Source organism: Mytilus edulis, chromosome 10 (genome assembly GCF_963676685.1).
Source record: "Mytilus edulis chromosome 10, xbMytEdul2.2, whole genome shotgun sequence".
In the NCBI taxonomy this organism is placed as follows: domain Eukaryota; kingdom Metazoa; phylum Mollusca; class Bivalvia; order Mytilida; family Mytilidae; genus Mytilus; species Mytilus edulis.
In genome coordinates, this window is record NC_092353.1 from 49,231,547 (window position 1) to 49,253,457 (window position 21,911).

At 30.9% G+C, this 21,911-nt stretch overlaps 1 protein-coding gene across 2 annotated transcripts; it reads left to right on the forward strand.

Annotated features, from left to right (window-relative positions):
• Positions 1–1,941: 1,941 nt before the first annotated feature.
• Positions 1,942–20,466, forward strand: LOC139491384 (uncharacterized). 2 transcript variants are annotated; one of them, XM_071279038.1, is made up of 14 exons: positions 1,942–2,062; positions 4,358–4,439; positions 5,888–5,934; positions 8,129–8,163; positions 9,381–9,425; positions 9,967–10,047; positions 11,602–11,709; positions 12,085–12,219; positions 13,197–13,286; positions 15,260–15,328; positions 16,587–16,673; positions 17,172–17,252; positions 19,039–19,061; positions 20,011–20,466. In XM_071279038.1, the coding sequence occupies exons 2-14, from the start codon at positions 4,406–4,408 to the stop codon at positions 20,355–20,357; spliced, it is 1,182 nt and encodes a 393-aa protein (XP_071135139.1). In that variant the 5' UTR covers positions 1,942–2,062; positions 4,358–4,405; the 3' UTR covers positions 20,358–20,466. The 2 variants fall into 2 exon arrangements, with proteins under 2 accessions (XP_071135139.1, XP_071135140.1); XM_071279039.1 differs by lacking the exon at positions 1,942–2,062 and having other exon boundaries at positions 4,293–4,439.
• The last annotated feature ends 1,445 nt before the right edge of the window (positions 20,467–21,911 follow it).

Genomic DNA, 21,911 nt, shown 5'->3' on the forward strand with positions numbered 1-21,911 from the left:
AATTCCATTATATTGACAACGATATGTGAACAAAACAAACAGACATAATAGGTAAAAATGTCAAATATTGGGGTACAGCAGTCAACATTGTGTTATAATTTTAATCTCTATAAAAACAAACAAATATGATAACAAAGAAAAACAAAAAGGCATATATGGTCGGGTTGTTGTCGCTTTGACACATTCCCCATTTCCTTTCTCAATTTTATATAAACAAAGCACAATGAAGGGGTGTATTAGTACCGAGCTCCATCAAATGGATTATACCAAAATACACCAAATGGTAAAATTGATAATTACAAAGACAAATAAAAGAATACTATAACATGTTAGACTCAAGATGATAAACAACGTCATAACCTAGAATCTATTTTTTTCAAGACCATTGTGTATTATTTGTTGATACGGAATATTTATCAAAAAGGTCTTGATATATCCCGTTGAACATTTTTTTATAAGGACGAGACATTCTTTGACATTCCCCTGATTCATTAACTTCCTGGTCATTAACGTTTTCAAAGTAATAGAGTAATAGCTGCAAGCTCTTGGATACCTAATCAGTTGGGAAATGCATATCCCATATGCAGGTGAAGTTGGTATATTACATCTAAGATTTGGCAAATTGATAATTTCAAAATTGAAATCGTCTTGTTTGTCATAGATTCTGATACTGACATGACTGCATATGTCAAATTGATTCATAGTCTCAAAATGAGGCAGAGGAAGCCGTAACTGTTGTTTCTAAAGTTTCTAGTTCTGGAGGATATATTTATGGAAGCCAATCATAAAAGTTTGGATTGATAATGAAAAGAACATCATCAATATATCTGAATGTGAAATGGAAGGATTTAGCTTCTTTGATATTCTTGTTATGAAAAGTGTCTATAATAGAGTAGATAGTGATAGTACATTTGGGGAAGAAACGTCAAGCAGCATTGATATCAACCCACAAAAAAGTAAGGGTACTAATTTTGTTCGTCAGATGCATGTTTTGTCTACATACTATTCATCAATATCATTCAAAATAAATCAGTTGCAAGACAAAATCGAAGTTAAAGAATATTGCAGCTACAATTTTGAATTCGTGCAAGTCTTTCTACCGGTTGGTAGACAAACCAGAGTGAATCGAACGTTTTAACGTTGCTTTTATGCCTGAGGGTAAATAAACACGAATGAATCGGATATTTCATCGTTTTGTGAACAAAAAAATTGCATCCCAGGTGAGATATAAAAGTTATCACGTGCACTTCTTGTTTAATGTATCGTAATGGATGAAAATTGATATCTATTATAGTTTAAGGGAGTTTTTCTTTTTTTTAACTTAATGTGAAGAAGAATGTCAATTATATATCAGTAAGAAAATTTTATTTAAAAATTGTCAAGCTCAACATACCTATCCGTTCTAAACCCTCCTCAACGAGTTTAGATATTCAAAACATTTTTCACAGAGGATCATATGTTTTACAACGATATGAAAACTGGATAAAATTAAACATGATATATTCAACAATCTCTCTTTTATCTTTATAAGAAGCAGGACAACAGATAGAAAAACTCACTATAAAACATTAAACCTGGAAAAGACTGTTATTAAATTACATCTGTTTACTTAAAATTCCATTGCAAATAAGTCATACAAGTGAGAGGTTTAGCTAGCTATAAAACTAGGTTCAATCCACCATTTCTACATAAGAAAACAGGAATATGACAGTTGTTATCTATTCGTTTGATGTGTTTGAGCTTTTGATTTTTGCCATTTGATTAGGGACATTCCGTTTTGAATTTTCCTCGGAGTTCAGTATTTTTGTGATTTTATTTTTACAATGTAAATAACCTTAATATAGATGTCAGCTAGCTAAGTACATATATGTTTGTCCACAAATTTACACGACCCATGAGAAAATCAATTGTTACATTTTATTAAATCAATATGTTTGAGATATACACTAAAATTTACCTAGTCTTTAAATAGTTCAATTTAGATATGTGCATGGTTGAAAAACACATTTCGACATCTTGGACAATTATAGCATATCATTGAATAGATAGAATATTATAATAGGTAAGATCAGTTCATTTTTGACTTACAATGATACATGATGAATATTGATTTAACCAACAATGAAACCTTGTTGTATATATCTATTTCAGGTTAACAAATGTAAATGACATTTTAACCGGGACAATTGGTTTTATGAACTTAATGAAATGCATATGCTTGGGAATGAAACCTCCACTATCAGTGGTAACCATGGTAACGACCTTTTACTCAGTATTAGTTGTAAAAGCTCATCAAATTTACCAGGTTCATAGTTTTGTATGCTAGACGCACGTGTCGTCGATTTTGATATCATAGTGATTTTTGATTGACGATAATCTATGTTTATGACGTGATTATTTATAAAAGAAATAGAAAATTTGTAAATAATTTTTTTATCAACTTGACGGAAAAAAGGGGCAGTGGAATTAAACGTTAATAATTCCCTAGGATTAAGGAGATATACAGATTTGTTCATTCCAAATAGTCATATTTCCGTCTAGCACCTCGGGAAATATCATTTTCTTCGGTGATTAAATCTTCATATGTAGGGAAATACATGTATATAAAAAGTAAAATCGCAAAAATACTGAACTTAGAGGAAAATCAATTCGGAAAGTCCATAATGACCCATAATCACATGGCAAAATCAAATAACAAAACGCATCAAAAACGAATGGACAAGAACTGTCATATTCCTGACTTGGAACAGGCATTTTCAAATGTAGAAAATGGTGGATTAAACCTGGGTTTATAGTGCTAATCCTTTCACTTTGATGACCGTCTCATCAAATTCCGTTATATTTACATTGATGCGTTAACTAAACAGACACAATAAATAAAACAGTCAAAATATGGGTACATCAGTCATCATCGTATAACAATTTTAAATGGAACAATTTAACAGAACACAAAAACATCTATCTACAAACACATTCATTGATTTGTGTGTCTGACGTCAGAAAATTTTATACGTCACATAGATTTGTCGTTCAATGTGCATACAAACAACTTTAAAATTTACATAGGCAATGCTAGCATATAGGGTTTAAAAATCAAAAGTATGTAAGAATAAATTTCAGAAATAGACCGACATTGAACATAGTCCAAAGTTTATATATAGAATTTATAAGAACCCACAAATAGTTAATTCCACTACGCGATTGAATGATTTTGACGTTTATGGTTCAACGTATTTTGTAATTCATAATAGAAATATATCATAATGACATAAAAAAGAACAATATCATACTGACGGGATCTTTTAAAGTACAGAGTCACGTTATAAGAACCAAAAGAAATACAAAAAGTCGCATATACAAAACACGCCACCAAAAAATGAAAGACAATACAAACACATTGACGAGATGTATAAGTACCGAGCCACGTCAAACTGATATCACATAAAACCATTCAACAGTAAAAGTAATATTAATAATAGAACAAAGACAAATGAAAGAACTATAAAATACGCTGTTAAGATGATGAACAACATCAGTACACAGAATCTATACATCAAGACCATCGTGTATTATTTGTGAAGTTGATACGGAATATTTATCAACAAGGTCTTGGTACCTTCCACTGAACTTTTTTAGTAGTCTCTTCCTTCTATACCTTGATCATCAAGCTGTTGTCTACCTTTAAATTTCGTAGATCTCAAAAATTAATTAAAAATCAAATAACACTTCATATATATCGTGCGTCCAAGGTCAAACATCAACAATAAAAACCAAAGATTTATAAATAGGTAGAAACGTGATAAGCATTATGACCAAACGGGGCATTTAAAGAAATGAAAACACTTGTATTTTGATGGTACATGCTGTTTGGAGCATATGTGATGCTTGTCCATCCGTCTAAGATACTAATCATGGCTAATATCTATAACTGTACCGATGAATTCAAATTTAAGGTGTCACGGCGTGCATTGGGAAATGATGGGTCGAGGATTTTTTATTGACATTTGTATTCACTATTACAAATAATACGGTGTCCTCCTGACAAAAAATAGAGATACATACAAGAAGGTACATTAAGTATTTATTATGAAACTTTGCCAAGATCCACAATCTTAATTGTTGTAGTAAATGACAGATATACACGGTTGAATTAACTAAGGTTAATTTATGAATCAATTAGGATACTATTTAGATAACAAATAGGATAGGGTTATTAAATCATAAAACTTAGACACACGAGACTTGTTAAAATATATTCAAGGATTTAATCTAAATGAGAAATACAACGTGTTAAATGCAGATGAAATATTTTGGGTAACCTATACATGCTATATTGTAATCTTAAATTTTTCTATAGTTGGAAACAAAATCATAGTTCTTTGACAAAAAAAAGAATATTGGAATTATGGCTGCAGCAAGTGACGGACAATCTAAATTTAGTAAGTTTAAATACTTTGATGAGCTATAGATATACTTGTATCATGTTTTTTTTTATTTAAGGTGTTCGCCAAACTCTTTAAAAAGATATGAAGCTAAGTACAATGAACGGCAGGGTTCCGGCCAGTGTTCGTATGGTTAAACTCGTCTTTTAGGACTCAAACGTTCTTATTTTTAATCTGCATTTATCAATAAAATTTAAAAGTGGAGATTAACGAAACATTCAGAAGAAATCATTGCAGAAAAGCTTAAAAAGTATTCACATTTATAAGCTGTCTTAAATTTGCCAGGTAAAAATATCTTCATTATGTTCGTTATGCTCCATACGTCCGATGTGCACTGCAATTGGTTCCTTTTTTACCAATGCTTCATAAGCATACTACAATCGTCAATTAATACTTTTGTCTAGGCTTTCATTGCAGTTGTTTAAACCATTTGCTCCTTTCAATGCTGGCAGGTACAATTCAAATATGTTTAAAAAAAAATATCACAACTGATAAATACAAGTAAGAAAAAGAACCAATCCACAATCCTTCCTTAAACAGTCTCTTTTAAAAAGTATTTGGAATTTATAATTTAAAAAAACACAAGGCAGAGGATAATATCGGACATTCAAAACTTATTAGTTGAAGGAAAACAGACAGCACCATGTTAAAAATATGGAATACCACGAAAAGACAAACACACTCACAAAACACTACATTTACACAGAAAACTAAAGACTTAGCAACACAAATAAACTCCCATAGATAAAGAGATCCCAGGTTATCCGCAAGAGGTGTCCTGCTGCACTTGTGGCACCCGTCATAATGCTCATGTTTAGTACAAATAATGTGACAAGTGTCATTCAACTGAGACAAATAAAGACATTTTTCATGCATCTAATGATCTTAAGAACATTAAGATAACACCTTCTTCAAACACCTAATGAAACCAATAACAAACCGTTAAGATAAAAACCGAATGCAACTGCTGATGAGGTTCCTAAATTATGACCGTTACACGAACTCATGTTAGGTGTTGAACTATTAAATTCTTTCATTTCTGAATCAATTGAATTTCCCCTGCAACTCACAGAATTAGGATATGTTGCAAAGTCTTTAGTTATTCTTTTTAACTTTCAACTTCTCAATTTCAATAGCTTGTACTATGGTTCTACTATAGTAATTTGTCTACCTTTGAAAACATTCTTGAAAACCCAATGTAATAATCAATAATATAATAAGCTTATATTGCCGTGTTGTGCTTCTGTCTAGTCTTTAATATTTTACAACAACTGTAAAACACTTACATTTTGATACAATATCATGCAATATTTGTGTTCCATAGCTTTTCTAAAATAAGAAGAAAGTAATTAATCAATTTTCTAGATTTAGTACAATAATATAGTATTAAGAATGTTTCTGCAATTATTTTTAACTTGTTGGTTTTTATATTTAATCTTTGATAGATTCAGTACAACAAGAGATGTTGGGTCTAAGAGGTACATCTAAAAAGGTAGGTTATCACGATATATAAGTATCAATCCTGCTTTGTACTAGACTTACACACTGACCAGTTTATAATGTGCTATTTCACAAGGTAACAGTAATCCTATTGATATTTATTTCAATAAGTAGTTCATTTGAATAAGACAAAACGAATAGAAAAAATTTCCAACTCCACGGTTAATTGAAAAAGGGAAGTCTACAAAAACTAACCAAATCAATCATTATCAACCAATGCAACACGTGAAACATTGTCAAATTTCTGAATTTGTACAGTCATTACCGGAAAAAATAGTGGGTTAAAGCTAGTTCAACCTCTTATTTGTACGACAGTTGTTTATTGGTCCGTACTATTGACAGAGCTGGGTGAGCGGCCTAAACACACATAAAGGTTAGTGTGGCAACCATTCGGACCCAACAGCCAAAAATGTGCAAACAAACATCACTCATATACAAAACATCTGACTAAAACATTTAAACAAACGCACACTACGTATTAATTTCATTACTATGCATAATACATATAATATGTGAGTTGTTTTGCGTTTTATAAAACAAAATAATGATGAGCAAATATGTCGATTAGACACATTAGTTTAAATCAAAGGATACCCCTTTTCATTCTTATTCTGTGCACCAAGTACAATAATGAATCAAATGAATAGATACTTAAATTATACATACCACGTCATCTTCTATGTAAGCATACATACACGTGTTCATATCCTCAGGTAAGCCTTAAATCCTTTCAGAGTCGCGACACATTTAAAATCAATTTAAAGGTTTCCGATCGTTCACATCGATTATAACACAATGTTGACTACTGTACCCCTATTTTTGACATTTTTACCCAGTATGTGTGTTTGTTTTGTTAACACACTGTTGTCAATATAAAGGAACATTATGCGGCTGTCAAACAAGTGAGAGGTTTAGCTAGCTTTAAAACCAGGTTTAATCCACTATTTTCTACATAATAAAATGCCTGTATCAAATCAGGAATATGACAGTTGTTATCAATTTGTTTGATGTTTTTGAGCTTTTGTTTTTGTTATTTGATAAGGGCCTTTCCTTTCTTAATTTTTCCTCGGAGTATTTTTGTAATTTTTCTTTATAGACTTCAGTTGTACTTATAAATACTATACTGATACACATGCTGTTGCTGATTATATTATTTTATGCACAGTATCAACGTATTGAACCGATTTCAGTGTGAAAACATGTAGAAGTACCTTCAACCGAAACGTTCATGGGCAAAGTCAAACATTCTAACAAAAATTACTAGACAACATGCAATTTAAGTTTTTACAGTAGAATGACATTACTGTTTAACTAGAGATTTACAATAACGATCAATCGTATCAGTGCTGAAGCATTTGATCCAGCAATAACAATATAATCGTGTACTGTACTAGCCACAGACCATAATTAATTACTCTATCAGTTCTTTATAACGTTTTGTATCATCAAAAAACAATACATCATTCCCTTTTGTCAAATTTTTTGTGTGTGTAATGTTTAGTACTAGTCCACATATATATCCAAAATTCAGAAATATTGAAGCAATCAATTTTACAAATTTAGCCAATACACATCCATAACCCTATAGACAAGTCAAGAGATGTTCCGAAATCTGTAAATATTACCTTTTTGCACTTGGCCTAATAACTCATTCCATATCAAAATCAGTTTAAATACAACATCCAAAAATTTATTTCACCTCTCTTCTTACATTTTCACCCAAAAGTCTAAGAAATGAGTGAGGAAGGGAAAGAAAAATCATTAAGGAAACATACTCTCTAATTAAAAGGAACTATACTCGTGGACAACGAAAAGCGGGGTCATTAATTGTGGTCTTGGGCCTATTATACTTACAATCAATCATAAGTAGAACCGATCCGGTGATAGCAATATAAACGCATTTTACCTGACCTTAGTTGTCAATATTTTGTTATTATAGTAGACCTGCTAATAATGCTTTCCAATAAAGGTAAAATAACAAGTGATTAAGATATGTTCAGTTTTAAATTCATTAAGAATTTCATTGATAGGAAACGTTCGACATTTGATTAAGACGTTCAGCTGCCATTAATAACTAGAACGGTTTGAAAAAGAACATGCAATCAATCTTTCTTTTAACAAACAGGACGATGGATTGAACTGCAATTAACGATGTTTTTATAAATGAATATTGTAAATATTTTCAGGAAATAAAAAGACAATACAACCCAAGAGCAAATAGGTATATTAAAAAATGGTTATAAAAAAAATTATAGTTCTAGTACAGTAATTAATATATGCGATGTGTACAATATTTATTTAAAATGAGGAAACTGCTGATATATAATAATTATATAATCCATTCCGTAAAATAAAGATAATCAGAACTGTTTTATTTATTACTATTTGATCGTCCTTAGTTATCTTTAATATCAAAAATGCTAATCGACGTCCAATCGATTGTTGAAACTCTGGACTGGTTTATAATATAGGCATGGCATTTTTTACAAGTTTTGGAGCACAATTGGCCGAGCCGAGCATATTGCTTGATCTTAGGGTATGACTAGCCCACTTGTCTGTGCTCCTTTGCTGGCATCGAAAAGGTAAAATAAAAACATTACTGAACTCCGAGGAAAATTCAAAACGAAATGTCTAAAATCCAATTGCAAAATCAAAAAATATATAAGTAGATTGCGACTGTCCTATTTCTGAAAGTCGCATAAAATTCCATTATATTGACTATTATGGGTGAACAAAACAAACATACATAATAGTTAAACATGTCAAAATAAGGGTACAACAGTCAGCATTGTGTTATGATCTTTATTACTATAACACAATCAAATATGTAACAAAGAAACACAAAATGGCATAAAGTCAAAGCACATAAGCAAAACTGAAAGACGAGAATACAAAAATATACCATAGCATAATAACACAATGACGGGAAAATGCCATTTACGCGATAATTTCTCTGATTTATATTATTCATTTACCGAAATGGCTTAGGTTTAGACATTCACAGACGTAAACATGATACCTAGCTTGTTCAAAATTTATCACAACCTGATGGAAGTTTTCGTTTCCATTTGTTATTTATTACGAGAATAACCGATTAGCGTTATGTAGACAAAAATCGCGCCTTTATATGTTTATTGCAAATCTATAAGCCTTGTCAAGTTTAAAATATATAACAAAACATTTCATTTTTTTTAATAGAATCAATCTTTTAATCGTACAAAATTTTAAACGTGGTATCTTTAAATAGGTGTTTTTGTGTCATACTTTAGCGAAAAGGTACTGTCATTGATAAATACTATGTGATACTATAATCAAACTACGTAGTATATGCAACGTGCTGGTCCGGAGTTAATATCCGACTATTTATGTTACACATTGTAATGCTGATAATACCAATTAACTAACAAAATAAAGTAACAGTTTAACTCTATCTTCCAGAGAAAGCTTCCCACCTGTGTCCCCTGATGGCAGTACAGATATAGAGTAAGTAATCATTCTAAAAATGACTTTATTATATAACAAACAAGATGAAGTATGATTGCCAATGAGACAACTTCCCTCAAATGACACAGAAATTAACAACTAAAGGTCACCATACGGCTTTCAACAATGAGCAAAGCCCATGGTTTTGTTTTTAATTATTAAGTTCTAGACGACTGCCTTCAAAAGTTGAATCATCATGTCAAGTTCGACTCTTTTTGACTGTTAAAAAGGAACATTTTTGCACTGTTTTGGTCATTAAAGGCTTTATTCTTTTATTCTTTTAAATGTCGATTCAAATTGATATTGAATCAGTTGCAGAAATGATTTCAAAATTCTAATAACAAGCTTTACAATTTGTCAACATGAAGCCCGCCAAGGATTTAGTAAATTATTTGTGAATTTAAAAAAAACTATTTAAAAATTGGCCAGTTACATTTTTGTTTACCTAAAGCAGAAACATGGTAATGAGGCCAGGTTAATACAATTGTAAACCTATTTCAAAGTTACTTCATAGTTAATGCAAAATGTATGTGAATTACAGACAAGACACAAAACAGTTCAACAGTGAAGACTTAGAAAGTAAGCCGCTGACGCGACTTGAAGATATATGTGTAGCTGTGAGGTATGTGTATACAATTATTTGTATTGTAAAAAATACTCCGTTGTATAGGTAAAGCTAGGCTTGGGATTGAAAAATGTTCAACGTATTAAAATATCTATAATCAAGATAATTAAGAACTGACAGTAAAAGTTCAGACAATTGTAAAACAAAACACGCAATTTTGGCCAAAGATGAGCGCTTTGGAATTGTTGCCTCGGTTCTGAAATTTTGGTGTTTATATCTGGATTATTTTGACAATTAATGTATAAAAGAATTCTTACATGCAAAATTTCGAGATTCATGTTTCCCTTTTTGACTTGTTTGACCGTTGCCAAATATTTTTGTCACTGCTGTTTCTCGTAGGAATAATTCACTCTGTAGCAATACAATGTCGGATTCAACTTTAACCCAATTTTACCCTTAATGAAAACAGTCACGTATTCAGTAAGTGAAACTAGAACCTTTTTCTTTTCTTTCATTTTCCGGAACTCTCCAGTTTAAAATCAGGTTGCCGATGGTTTAAAATGAGAAATTGATAGATCTGTGTATATAAAAAAGAAGGTGTGGTGTTATTGCCAATGAGACAACTCTCTACAAGAGACTAAATGAGACAGAAATTAACAACCATAGGTCACTGTACGGCCTTCAACAATGAGCGAAACCCATACCGCATAATCAGCTATAAGGGGTTCCAAAATGACAAATGTAAATCAATTCAACGATAACGCTAAAGGCTTATTTATGTACATAAACATGAACGAAATTTTTTTAACACATCAACAAAAGACAGCCACTGAATTACAGGCTCCTGACTTGGGATTGAAACATTCATACAGAGTGTGTGTTCATTTATTATCGAAATCAATTTTTTAATTTTTATAATGCACGTATATGAACTTTTTATACGTGCATGTTAAAAAAAATTTAAATTTGAATCAATTAACTGACTATTTCAATCTTTAATCAGCAAATGAATGTAGTTCTATATACAAAACAAAATCATGAAGGGTACCAGGCTATTAGTTTTTTTTTACGTAAGACATTAGAGTTTCGTGTACAGGGAAAAGCAAGTTTAAAGGAAAAAGGAAAAATAAAGTACGAAGTTGAAGAGCATGTAGGGCCAACAGTTTGAAAGATTTTTCTGAATACAGTTAAGGTATTACAGTCCTTGTATAGATTATTTTTTTATTTTAAGCATTTCGAATAATTTCTAAAAAGTTTCCGATAACAAACCTAAATGCATTGGACGTACTTTCATTTAATGTTCATACGCATCTACATCGAATTAACATCAAGAAGACAAAATTAATCATTTAATCTTGAATTATTAGTCAAGAAGGTTTTAAAAACTATCCCTCCACCTGAAAAAAAAAACGAAGAAAATTAGATGAACTGTTACTTGCTTAATATCATGTATTATTGCGACGAACCATGAAGAAGAAATACAGTCCACATTTGGAATGAACGGTGTGAATATTGTATGTTGGAATTAATATTGAATGATCATTTAAAATATAAGAATACTAGTACTATAATTTTCTCTTGATAAATGTGCATATTCTAAATTCTTTAAAGTGATTCAACAGACGAAACAACAGTCAAAGAAGAGTTATCCGAAAAAGAAAATGGAACAGATTTAACAAGAGTTAAAGAACATCTTTTAGATCAAAGAAATGGGAACAGGTATTGTCTCTCCAGAATTACCAATAATGTTACAAATAGGAGCTTCCCCGAAAGATTAAAAAGCTAGCATTATACTTTAAGTGCCCAATCTGCTATGAAGAAAATGTCTCCAATATAAATAAGTAAACGTTTGATTACTATGTTGAACGTATCTATACTACAGGAATTAAGTTTAAAGTTCAAAGAAATTGATTTTAAGTTGAACTCATTTATGCCGACGGAAACTTGAAATGAAAAATGCTACAGATAGAGATAAGTCTGCCTCATATCTTTATTGACATCTAGAAATTATCAATGTAGGTCGCTTGAGAAAAACCTTTACGACAAAGGAATATTTTTAGCTTTTCAATTGTGAATTTCCTTTCTATTAATCAGAATTCCAACATCGCCGATTTTTTTAAGTGGTACATCAGATGAAACAAAAGTCCAAGAAATGTCATTAGAGCAGCAACATATGATACAGTTCACAAGGGTTAATGAACCGTCATTAGATCAAGCAAATGGGAACAGGTATGTTTTTATCAGCGTTTTTAGTAACGATACGTATTAAAAAATATAGCTAATTCTATTTTAATGATGTCGTCGGATTCTAGTACAAAATGAACGGAAATAAACAATACTGCTTGCAAATTTAAGTGTCAAAACTGCAGTGTTCGAAATCATTTTAACTATGATACTAAAAACTGATAAATAATATTGAGAAACTATAGAAAGAAAAGGCAATATCGTATGATTAAGTTGATTACATTTATGATATATATTTAAGTGCATCACCAGATGTGCATTTCTGAATCTTTATCAATTAAAAGTTAAATCACAAAAAAATGAACTCCGAGAAAAATCCAAAACGGAAAGTCCTTAATCAAATGGCAAAATCAAAGGTCAAACACATCAAACTAATGGATAACAACCTGATAACAACTGTCATATTCCTGACTTGGTACAGACATTTTCTTATGTAGAAAATGGTGAATTAAACCTGGTTTTATAACTAGTCAAACCTCTCACTTGTATGACGGTCGCATCAAATTCCATTATATTGACAACGATGCGTGCACAAAACAAATAGACATAATAGGTAAAGATGTCAAAAATAGATAATTCAACATTGTGTTATAATCTTAATCTTAATCACTAAAAACAACATACATGGACACAGGCTTACACAGAGCTTTAAGTCAATGTTGGTTTTTTATATTAACATATTTTATCAATTCAACTTAATTTAAATCAGTTTGCATGGACATAATAATACAATTGAGATATATTAATATAATTCAGAATAGGATGTTCCCTTATATTTTTTCGCTTCCTTCTTTTGCTATAATGTCTACTCTAATTACTGCAGATAAAATGAAAATATGTACACACGAATGATATTTGCCTGATTTTGAATTTGAAGTACACAATGAGGTGTTTTGTTTATGTTTTGAATTTGAATGTCAAAATACACAAATCAGTAATGAAGTTTAGTGTTTGTTTTACAGCACATCGTATTGTGTCAATTCGACAGAAAGAGTAGTAAAAACAATAGTGATAAGTGAAACAGCTGGGGGTCCCCATGAAATGGCAATACAGTATGTATATGTTACAGGCATTTTCTAAATTTAGGCATTTTGTAAAATGACTGAATATTCAGGCAATTTGTAAAATGCCTAACTTTGACAGGCATTATACAAAATGACTAAAAATACCTAGTCATTTTGTAAAATGACTGAAATTTTGAAGCAAAATTCTACAAATTGCCTGTTCAGTTTCAGGCAATTTGTAGAAGAAGGTTATCATTGAAAAAAGTGGACAAAATCACAATATATTGCAAAGAAAATAACTTATGGTTCATTAGAATTAATTTATTTTCCAAAAACCAGCTTGAAAGGGTGGTACATCAGATGATGTGTACTTTTTTGTGAAACTACATAAAGTACATACTCATTCTGTATTTCAGATACCAGTAGTATATTTGTGATTATTTTGTCAAAATGACAGAAGGACACATTGTTCTGTCAATAGAACAAAATTTACAATAGAAATTTTAGAAATTCTGGGTTAAAAAAAAGTAAATTAAAATAAAACATAGGAATATATCAGAGAGAAAAAAATATGTTTGTCTGATTGTTTGTTGTTTGCTTTCAGTCGCAAATATGTCATAGATATAGGAAGATGTGGTGTGAGTGCCAATGAGACAACTCTCCATCCAAATAACAATTTAAAAAAAAGTAAACCATTATAGGTCAATGTACGGCCTTCAACACGGAGCCTTGGCTCACACCGAACAACAAGCTATAAAGGGCCCCAAAATTACTAATGTAAAACCATTTAAACGGGAAAACCAACGATCTAATGCTTTTTTAGACAAGAAAATATTGGTTATAATCCATATGGGTTAGTTCTATAGGGGATTGACCCGAATAAAGGACAGACGCTTGCAATTGCAATGAAGGTATTTTGGATATGGACAGAAAATTCCACCAGCAGAACAGCCATAAATAAAAATAAAGAAAATGAAAAATTCTTAACGTGAAAACAGTATTGCATTTTACTAACATATGACAATATTTAATTAACCCCAAATAATGAGAATTTTAATGTTATACACCCACATCTAAACAGATTTCCCTGTGCAATATGGGTTTTGCCATACACGGCTGTGTTTGATGTGATGCAAAGATATGGTTGGTTGTGTCGTAGGATACAGTTTTCAATCAAGATAGCCTATTGGAAATTGTGGCTAGGTTTACATGTATTTGTGAAAAAGATTACAAATTTTTTTTTTAACATGTTGAAAATTTACTATAAAGAGCAATAACTCCATAAGGTGTCAATTGACAATTGCTTATTGCGAATGTGTGATGATTCAAGTTTCTCCATATATGGTTGAAGTACTAAAACCAGATTTTACAGAAAACAATTATGTATTTACAAAAGTTCAGGACAAATATTGTGTAACAGTTCTGTCATCAAACATTTTGAGAAATGATAAATAATTGTCGAGTTTTTTGGAATAATTCAGTAAAATTTGTTCTTGATTTTTTAAACTCTTCTTTTTTCATTCAGTAATAATTATCATAAATAAAACCGTTCTGGTGTTCAAAGCTTTCATTTGTTTTTATTTTTGATATTTCTTTCTTTAAAAAAATTTCAGGCATTTTGTAAAATGCCTTGCAACTTTTCCAGGTATTTTGTAAAATGCCTAGAAAAATTAGTCATTATGTAAAATGACTGAATCTTACAGGCATTTTATAGATTGCCTAAAATTTTCAGGCATTTTACAAAATGCCTAAATTTAGAAAATGCCTGTAACATATACATATATAGAAGATTTTGTTGTTAATGGATTGCAAAAACGTTTATGATCATATATAACATGTTTAATTCCTTTAAACGCTTTACATATGATTTTTTTATATAAATACTAAGACATTAACAATAATTTCATGTCATTCTTTTTATAAAGGTCTACCTTACATGTTGAAAGGAAAATAGTTTTTTCAATGCAAGTCCCACTTTCTCTCATGTTATTGTCAGTAATTCGTTTAATTCAATATTATAGACCAACTAATGTTGAATTGGAAGAGCGGATTACAGTGTTAGAAAAAGACAACAGATTGTTAAAGGACAGGTAGATATAACTTATTCTTAAGAGATTACTGATGCATGTTTCGTTGATATTTGGCCCATGTATTCTAAAAAAAAAAGTTATATATGCTTCAGCTGTATCCACTCACTTCTGTGGTCTCGTTGTCATGTGCTAGACACGAGTGCAAGACCATGCATTTCTGGCAAGGTCAAACCAAAAACTTGAAATTAGTGTGTGTGGCTTCTTCGTCCGACACTTAATCTGAGCGTCACTGATGAGTCTTATGTAGACGAAACGCGCGTCTGGCGTATTAAATTATAATCCTGGTACCTTTGATAACTACATAAAATAGAGAAATAAGGGGGAAAAAAGACTTGGTTGCCTCAGAATCAGACAATTGTGTCCTGCATGGTTAAATGACATAAATCATGCAATGTGTTAAATAATGAACTAGCATGTTAAATGTGAGCTTCAGTGTGTCGGTCTAATCCAAAGAGGGATCGGTATCCGAATCACATTTACATCATCTTGTCCTGATATGCATGTGCTATATTTCAGGTACCAGTATTGATAGTTATGTAATAATACATTTTATATATTTGCTTGAATAGAAATGTTTTAGATCATGTTTTCATTTTTAATTAAAATTGAGCCATCTGTTGCAAAAATTACATAATATTTTGAGAAAGGCATTTACTGCCATTTATATTTTTGCCATTTTCGGTTTACAATATAACATGTTTATGACGTCACAAAGACACTTCAGTGACATCACTTATTATATCATACTTTTCAATTATCAATAAAACTTGCATATTTGAAAAGGATGAACGAATGAAAGAGGTGCGAAAGACACCAGAGGAACATTCAAACTCATCAATAAAAAATATCAAGACAACGTCATGGCTACAAAAGAAAAGTCAAACAGACAAATAATAATTCACAAAACACGACTAGAGAGATAAAGACTAAGCAACACAAACCCCACCAAAAACTGTGGGTGATATCAGGTGACCCGGAACGGTAATCAATACTGCTCCACATGTAGTACACGTTGTTTTTGCAATTATACGAACCTGTAGGTACTCTTATCACTAACTTTGACAGATATTAAGATAGCACCAGTAGTGTTCGAAAGTAAACTTTTGGAGAATAAAAGGATTATTGAGAAACATGTGAGGCTGTGAAATCAGATACACTATCAAGGAGTTTTCAATGGTAATTATATACTCAATCTTTTTAGGGCAAGATTGTAAACATGTTGTTCTTTTCATTTTGTCTTTATTTTTTAATAATGAAGGATAGACGATTTTTATAGAAACGAAAACGTCAAACATTTTCAAACAGATCAGCAGCAGTCAGCACATGCTGAACATGACAAGAAAATGTAAGTAGACAGTAAATTAATTTATAAAATTTCATAGAACATGCTTGAATAAAAAGTTTTTACGTGTGATCCTCTATTTGACATGACTTCAAAATATATAATTCCAACTAAGATAAGTCATCTCGACAATATAGTATCAGTTTTGCTTTACATAATTATTAGGTAAATAAGGTATCGAACTTTGGAGCACATTGGAATTTAACAGCAATCGTTAAAAATAGGATCAACTTTAATGTGAGATTGACAATTCAAGTCCAGACTTGGTACAGACTCATGCAATCGAGTCATATTGAACACAGATATATTCAACCTGGTACACAGCTATTGTAGATCCAACATCGGTATAAACCTTGAAAGAAGTAAAAAAATCTTTTCAACTATGCATTGTGTTGACTGCAATAATTTTAATGTTTTCAAACTGCATCATTATTAAAGATTAAGTTTAAGATATCTAAGTATCGTAAAAGTTAATTATTTCTGAACCACAATTAATTTCAGTAAAGGTTTGGAACAACAATTTGAGTCCTTGCAGCTTAAGGTACAGCAGCTAGAAAATGAAAACCAGAAACTTAGACAAAGGTATGCATAGGTAAAGCTCTGATTCGTTGCTCGGATTTTGCCATACTTTTTGGTTGATAAGGGCTTTTTTTAAGGTTTTGATTTTCAAAAAGGTTCGCCTTGCTCTTCACTGAAAAGACATACATTGTTGAAATGCGCATATGGGGCAGTACATTTGGTACCGTTCATATAATTGTTAAGTCTCGCAGGAAATTGATGACAGTTTTATGTATAATTATATTATTTTTTGCTGTTTTATAAGTTTCGGAGGTTTTTTTAGAGTGATTCTTACTAATGCAGATATTCACTTATGCTAGCAAAGATCGACGAAAATTTTTTTTAATTTTGCATAATAATATGGAAGATATGGAATCTATGGCAGAGAAAAATGTAACAGATGAGTTAAATTCATTGTGAGACGTTTCATCATTAGTTTTATTTTTAAAATTTAAATGAAATCTTTTTGTTTTATAATTTATTTCGAGGCAGTATTAGTTTTTCGATGTTCATATCTCATTAAACTTTCAAAATATTTTATACTGTAGCTCATCAACTCGCCAATAAACGGAGGACTTCGAGAAAGTCCGGAGAGTCGCCGACCTTGCTTTGGAAGTTGGGCTATTTTGTAGTTGTTTAACTCCATATTTTTTTATTTTTTTTAAATTTTATTTCCCTGAATGATGTTTTTAACTATTTCAGTCTAATGTTAATCTAGAAGAGAATTGAATATGTCCCGTCTTCTTCTAAAAGTTAAATTTAATTAAAGACTGTTCAGGGTTCCTGTGTAACAAACTGGTTATATCTCTTTTTATCATAGATTAAAATACTGCTTTTGAGCTTCACCCTAACTTCAATATCGTTGGAGGTTTTTTTTAAAACCTCTTTTATTTCAAATCACCTGAAAAACATAAACCCTAAACTGTGCAGGGCAGCTTACGTTCATTGTAATTCTTCTAAATATCTTAACTTTTTGTGGTTAAATATACAGCAAAATAGAAATTCAAATGTTACCTGATCACTCAAGATATAAAATAACTTACTCAATGGAATAAAATAAAACAAAAAATATATATACTAGTATTCAATTACATTGCCTCGGAAAGTTCTATTAGGTTTACTATCTGATGAACGTATAACAATTGGAAATTTTACAAAATACCTGAAACCAGGGATTAATTTGTCAAACGTTACAGATATCACGCAAACGAATTTGCCTTGACTGCAGTTTCTTTATTTATGCTTTTCTCCAATAAGTTTGTTTTTGGATACTTTTTAAGGTAGTTATCTCGTTAACATACACCGCGCATCTAATTTATTATCCATATTTATTGTGTTTTGCTAACTGAGCTTAACTGTTTGTTATTAAGGAGGTTCGCTACTCAGTTTCAAAATAACAAGCTTTTCATAACACAAGAATATATTGATATGGGATTATTGAAGGAACCAATAAAGCAAAAAAAAATAGAGATCAATTTGCCTGTTTTCGAGATATTAGCCACTAAAATTTTGGCGGGAAAATGTTCTCCCTTAATTCTTCATAGCTTTATCATTGACAACGATAAGGTCTCAAAAACTATTAAAATATAAAAAAGATTTCATAAGACTTTTACATATGGCTTATCCTTATACTTAAAAGATTTATAAAATGAAAAATTAGGGTCAATGAGCAATATTCTTTAAGGCATTCAAATGGATAAAACCAGTGGATTCCGAAAATCTGACAAAAAAATCCAAAACCTGACAAGCTAACATCCTTAATGTTTGTTTCAATTTATTAAATTGTTTTAATACTGAATTCTATTTATAGCATGCATTTTCCAGCAACAGTAGGTAAGTGGAAACTTGCTATAAATATAAACATCAACTTGTAAGTCGCGATTAAAAAGAAACAAATCAAGGTAGCAAACAACAATTGCAGGAATCACATGACCCAATAAACAACAAGTTGCTTGGGTAATATTTTATCTGCTAATCATATATCAACATGAACTGGTTATTTAAGGTCATTCTGATTCTTATTAATAAAAAATGTCAAATAACAACAATACCGCACTCCAAACAAATTGAAAATGAAAAGTCCCATAAAAAATGATAAAATCAAAACCACAAACATACCAAACCAATGGAAGACGACTGTCATATTCGAAACGGGGTACAGACGTTAAATGTATAGAATAGTGGATTCAACGTTACTTTATTGTCGCAAATACGTGTGTTGTCCTATTCGATTAGGATTTTGCACTTGAAATCGAAATAAAAGCAATGTGTCCCTTTATTGCCATAGAATTACAATATTTACCTAATCTCGATCGCAGAAATTCATCTTTTTTACCCGTTGAATATCTCAAAATAAAAGAAAGTAGAGAAATGACACAGAAATAAGTACATATTATGCAATAATCATAATTATCATAAATAGTTATCAAATGTACCAGGCTTATAATTTGGTACGCCACACGCGCGTTTCGTCTGAATATTACTCATCAGTGACGCTCTGATCAAAATTGTGAGAAAGCCAAACAAGTGTAAAGTTGAAGAGCATTGAGGACCCACAGTTTCGAAAAGGTACTGCCGAATACGGCTAATTTAATCTTTGCCTGGGATTAGAAAATTCTTAGTATTTCGAATAATTCATACTTCATTCAAGCAATTAAAATGACCATATAATTGGTATTCATTTCAACGTTGTAACCAGTTGATACAAATGAAAAACAATTAGTGTTAGTTGAACATTTAACTCGCGTAATTTTTATTTTTATTTATATTTTATCTCTTTCAGATGAATGGTTGGGAATTGACATCTTGAATATAGAAAAGAGGGTGTTGAACGACAAACTAGTTACATATTTCAGTAAAGCATTCATTCCGTCGCACCTCGGTTTAACTGGAGAGTATTTTGGATTTACTGATAGTGAAGTATGTCACATAAGGCATGACACAAAGGACAATTCCAGAGAGTCTTGTCGACAATTGCTCAAAAACTGGTGTAATAAAAAAGGCGATACAGCAACCATCGGTGCTCTACTACTGACGCTTTATAAAGTCTCACAACAGGAACCATCATGTTTAGATGTAAAAAGTATTAAAAAAGCTTTGAAAAAGGCAAACAATTCTCAGATTTTGTAGATTGTAACTTTGAATTTTACATTTTTTGTTTTTTTGTGCAGTGTTACTTTTCAACATTGTGGTTCTGTAAATAACTATTTTGCTATCTTTAATACATATTGTTAACAGATTTGCAGTTTTAAATGACTGTGTCTTCTTTCTTGCAGAAAAAGGGTATGCTTAGATTTATTCATTATTACGAAGATATTCAATATATAAAGACGGTTGTAGCCCTATCTGCTTCATTGTGAGTCATATCTTTTTAGTTTTAGGATTGGTTACTTTATCACAATTTAAAAGAAATTAAGCACTTAATTAAAGCAGTCACATTTCATGTACAGACTTCATTTTTTACATAAATAAGGCCGTTAGTTTTCTCGTTTGAATTGTTTTACATTGTCTTATCGGGGTCTATTATAGCTGACTATGCGGTATGGGCTTTGGTCATTGTTGAAGGCCGTACGGTGACCTATAGTTGTTAATGTCTGTGTCATTTTGGTCTTTTGTGGATAGTTGTCTCATTGGCAATCATACCACATCTTCTTTTTTATATCTGTAACTACTTTGGAAGTTCAAATGTTTAAAAAGGCTAGGAGATAACTCTTGCTTATAATAAATCAAATATTATATTAAAAAAAAACAATACCGAAGTCAAACGATAAAAGGGACAAAGAAACATGCAAGTCAGCAGGATTATAACATATTACACGGAGGATCGAGCAATGTGAAATGTAAAAAAACAATTCTTATGCTCCTTTTGCAATACGTTGACAATGCCTTTTATATAAAAGTGCATTGGAATATTCGTTTAACCCTAAAAACATTATCAAATCTAAATATCATAAGAACGGTTAAAAATTTCATCAAAAGTACCCAGATTTTAATTTTATATGATGGACGTGTGTGTTTAGACAATAGACTCATGAAAGACACTCGTTTAAAAAGAAAAAGGGTATTGAAAGAACCTACCGACAGGTTTACCAATAAGCATCAATGTGAATCTATTACTGGCGAAAACAAATTCTCAATATTTCGAACAATTTGAATTTTGAAAATTATCTTTCCCTTATGAATGATCTCGGGTGCTCCTAAATGATAACGGAATATAGATTATTTTACACTCCTCTTACTGTAGACTCAATATTATTCAAGTAAATAGGTCATTAAAAAAATATTTTCTTTAATGGAATGTCTAGAAATAGTCGTTGAATAATAGCGAACACAATAGCAAAGCTCTGCTTGATTTATTCCCAAACAACCACCTTCTAGTGTTTTGTTCATAGTCAACGTACAGCAGAGGCTATCATATAATTATGTTTAATCTGATGAAATTTTCAAACTTGTGATGAGTATGGAAGGTTTGGCTTGTTTATTGTTTAATTTTATTTTTGCATACGTTCTAACAGTATACCTTTAAATGGCGAAACATGTAACTTAGTTGTTAGACAAACATTTACGCTAAATAATCATGCAGTGTAATATTATCATATGAAAAGAAAAGAAATTCAATGAAGCTACTAAAACTCATAAAATAAAACAAAACAGACAACATCATGACCAAACATAAAAATGACA